Here is a 3,971-nt window from a genome sequence, read left to right as displayed (position 1 = left end):
CCGCTGCGGGGGTCTTCTGGTTTTTTTTTTTTTTTTAAACTCTTTGATTTCTTCTTTTTATATATATATATAAAAAAAAAGCGGCGGGGAAGTTTGGACTGAAACGCCTCCAGGGTCTTCTTCTCTTGTGCCAGTGGAGTAGGGGGGCAACGAGGAGCTGCTTGTTGAGGAGGGGAGAGAGTGTGGGGGTGCTTTGGGGTTGTTTCGCGTGGTTGTGGCCGGGAAAATCGAGGTTTCTCGCCCGCTGAGAGTGGGGGCAGCGATGAGGTCGCACCTTAATTCTGGAGGGGAAAACAAAAATTAAAAAAAAAAAAAAAAACAAAAGAGGGGGGAACGTGGGGGTGGGAGAAAGGAAAAGGGGGGAAAATCCGGCCGGTGGAACTGGTTGACAAGGTTGCTTTTAGGATATTCTTGTTCCTGAGCGTTTCGCCTCCTCTTTGACCACAGCATTGTGTTTTATCCTTTCCATTTGTTTAACCTGCAAGGAATATTGGGGAGCAAAAGCACCCTGAAACTGGGAAAAACGTTGGGAAAGAGCTGCGCTTTGTTAAGCGTTACTTTCTTTTTTTTTTTCCTCTTCTTCTTCTTTTTTTTCCTCTCTCCTTCTTTCCTTTCTTTCTTTTTTTTTCTTTTTTTTTTTTTTGTTCCGAGGCAGTTTAGGAATTTCGTGTGCTCGTCTGCAACTCATTGGAAATTATGCGCCATATTGAAAGTGACATATAATTATAATAATTACGGGCAATGAAAAGCGTGGCAATAATAGTAAATGTCCTACAGCTGTGAAGCTTCTGCATGAATTGATTTTAAAAGTGACTGACATTAAAGCAGCTTGTGGCGCGGGGGAATGCATTCATACATAGGTATTTCTGGTGGGGAGAAGGGGGAAAAAAGGGGATGGGAGGGCAGGAGATGCTGTTTCCTCGCGTTTTCCCCCCGCGAAGCTGCAGAAAACGGGCTCGGAAATCGGCCGGGCTGCTCCCTCGGTCACAGTCCTGAATCCCCGGGCGGAAAAAGCGGTTCCTTTCGTTTCATTCCCAAAGAAAAAAAACCCCAAAAAACCGGGAAAAGTTTGGCTGTTTGCACGAGGTTCCTCGGCGCGGAGCAGGGACGGTCCCCGTCCCATTCCCAGGGAAGTCGCAGCTCTCCCGAGGAGCCGCTGGAAAACGCTTCCAAGGGAAAATAGAAATCCGCTCTTTCGAAAGAGCTCGTTGGATTTAGTTTAGACTTTTTTTTTTTTTTTCTCACACCCCAGCACCTCAAACGGACGCTGTAATTCCTGGAGCTGGGAAGCTCCTCGTTTCTCGGGGTGAATTCCCTGGAAATCTGGATTTTTTTTTTTTTTTATTTTTTTTTTGCCATGCACTTCGCTTTGATTTGGGGCTATGAAGCGAGGGACCAGATGTTTGAAAGATGCTGGGCAAATGTTAGGTATCTTTGCGAGATAAATGAGAGCATATTTTTGCCCCGTTTCCTTGATTTATTATGTATATGGAGAGCGTTTCGTCATAACTCTTTGTACTGTACCAAGAAAAAAGAGCACTGCTAAAGCAGAATGTCAGCGAGGAAATACTATTGGTGAAAGGTCTTCCATTTGAGATTAGACAAAAAGAGGGAAAACCAGATTTATCTCTCCACTGTAACTTCCGTGGGCTCGGAGTTGCTTGTCCTTGCAGATTAGGAGACATTGTCATACAGAGGGAAAAAAGGCTTTTCTTTACAACCCTCTGCTCCTTAAGTTCCCCTGGAAAAGGGAAAGACAACAACAATAAAAGCGATAATAATGACAGGGGGGGTTGTGCGTGAGATCGAAGACTTCGCTTTTATTAGAGAATTCCATGTTCATACCTAAGACAAACTTCAAACACAACACGTACAAAAAAATTAATAAAATAGAACTTTCTGTTGTCGCTTTTGCATCCTTTTAGGTAGTACTCGTTCTTTCAGTAGATTTTTCCTTTTTTTAAAAAAAAAAAAAAAAAAAGAAGCAAAAAAACCACCCCTCAAAACTAATTACAAAGACCCCAGGGCTTGATTAATTTACCAAAGGAGAAAAAAAATAAAGGAAAAAAAAAAACAAACCAACAACCAAAAACCTATGTCAACCGTGCATGAAACATTTTTACAAAATTAGGACAATAAACACCCCAAATGACATATATTGCAGCACTTCCATTAAATACAAGAGTTAGCAGGTTACTAACAGTGACACCAAGGGTAGAAACACGGCTAGGAGTCCTTTTTTTTTTTTTTTTTTTCTTTTTGTGTCTTTTCTCTTTCCCTTTCTTTCCCTCCTTCTCTCGCCATCTCTTCTCTTTTTAATTATTATTATTATTATTATTTCATTTCGAGGGGGAGGAGGGGGGCGGAGTGGGAGGGAAGGGAGGTCTAGGAAGGGAAAAAAGAAATTCCAAACGCGACTAGAAGCCTGATTTATTTTTTTTTTTGCTGGACACGACTGGGAATACGAGTCCGTGGCATTGGTGGCCCAAACTTTCTGGCTGTCGCCGCTGCTGCAGAGGGCTTGTCCCACCAACGTGCGGGTTTTCCCTGTCCCCGCAGTCAGCCCACACCCCCCTCATCCTCTCGGCTCTCACACTCCCTCACTCACTCCCTAATTTCTCCCTTTTTTTTTTTTTGTTCTTTTTGTTTTTTTTTTTCCTGCGTGTGCTTTTAAATAATCCTTTCACTCCGCCGTTTTCTCCTCCTCCTCCTCCGCGCTGAGCTGCGAGGAGTTGAGCAATTTGTTCTCTTTTTTCCACTTCATGCGGCGGTTCTGGAACCAGATTTTGATCTGCCGCTCGGTCAGGCAGAGGGAATGGGCGATCTCGATCCGCCGGCGCCGGGTCAGGTAGCGGTTGAAGTGGAATTCCTTCTCCAGCTCCAGGGTCTGGTAGCGGGTGTAGGTCTGGCGGCCCCGACGGCCGCTGGGCCCGAAGGAAGAACCTGTGACACCCGCGGAAAACAAAAACGGGAGACAAATAGGAGACACGGAGGAGATAAATAGAGAGAAAAAAAAAAAATAGGGGGAAATAGGGAGGGAAGGGGAGGGAGGAGAAGGGGAATAAAGGACGCGCGAGAGCAAAAAGAAGGGAGAGCCCCGAGGTTCGGTGGGGCCGCGGGGGTGCCGGACAGGGCTGTGCGGCCGCTCCCCTGCCCTCCAAAGGCTTTGGCCAACTCCAAATTAAGCCCTGAGAGGGTCCCCCCGGCCGGGCCGCGGCCGCGCAGGGAGGGGGGTTCAGGCTGCGCTCGCCGGGCTGGGGAGACAGGGCGAGATCTGTCTTATTCCGGCATGAAAAATCGCAAGGTGTTCTCGGCATCTCCCCCCCCTCCTCGCCCGCCCTCGCTGTTTTCCACCCTACCGGCAACTGTAATAGATCTGAGCATTTAAGCAATAATGAAGTGAATCGATCTGCCCAAACTCCGCATTAAAGAGGACACAACACTTTATGTCCCTGCGCTAATGGACATCAATTTGGAACTTAAAAGGCAACAAATGCATCTAAACATGGGAAGGAGGGCAGTGAGCCTCTATTATTTTTCTCTCTCCCCTCTCCCCCCACCCCCCCCAGTTGTTTTGGTTGTTGTTGTTTTGTTTGGTTTTTTTGTTTTTTTTTTTTTTTAATTCTGATTGAGGAAACAGCACTTAAAGAAGTCATATATCACCAGGGGGGAAAAAAAAAATCCTCCCCAGGCAGACTTTTCATTACGTGCGAATTTCATTAAAAATGCAACCGTCTCCCTTCACGTATTTAAACACTTTTTATATCATTTAACTCCGGATCGGGCAGCCAGCGAGAGAGGGAGCTGCGTGGGGGCGTGGGGGGGGTGTGTGTAAAGTCATCCAGATCTGATTTAGAAAAGATATCTCCCTGTGCGTGTGGGGGAAAGACAGAGACAAATCGTTGTAGCTGAGTGACACGCAAACTGGAATGTGGAAAAGAGAGGGCAAAAAAAAAAGGGGGGGGGGGGAA

At 46.1% G+C, this 3,971-nt stretch overlaps 1 protein-coding gene and 1 long non-coding RNA gene across 3 annotated transcripts in view; one reads left to right on the top strand and one right to left on the bottom strand.

Moving 5' to 3' along the window:
- The window catches only part of LOC113959737, a 28,543-nt gene that overhangs the window by 17,153 nt on the left and 7,419 nt on the right, over nucleotides 1-3,971 (top strand). The window lies entirely within an intron of this gene.
- Nucleotides 2,392-3,971, bottom strand: part of HOXB6 (homeobox B6) — a 9,735-nt gene continuing 8,155 nt past the window's right edge. Inside the window, exon 3 of one of the 2 annotated variants that reach the window (XM_027668954.1) lies at nucleotides 2,392-2,952. In XM_027668954.1, the coding sequence (XP_027524755.1) occupies nucleotides 2,684-2,952 (269 nt within the window). In that variant the 3' untranslated portion in view covers nucleotides 2,392-2,683. The remainder of the gene's footprint in view (nucleotides 2,953-3,971) is intronic. The other variant, XM_027668955.1, reaches the window with a different exon arrangement.

This window comes from Corapipo altera, unplaced genomic scaffold (assembly GCF_003945725.1).
Source record: "Corapipo altera isolate COAL_440 unplaced genomic scaffold, ASM394572v1 134, whole genome shotgun sequence".
NCBI classification, from domain to species: domain Eukaryota; kingdom Metazoa; phylum Chordata; class Aves; order Passeriformes; family Pipridae; genus Corapipo; species Corapipo altera.
This window is presented reverse-complemented; position numbering and strand designations above follow the sequence as displayed.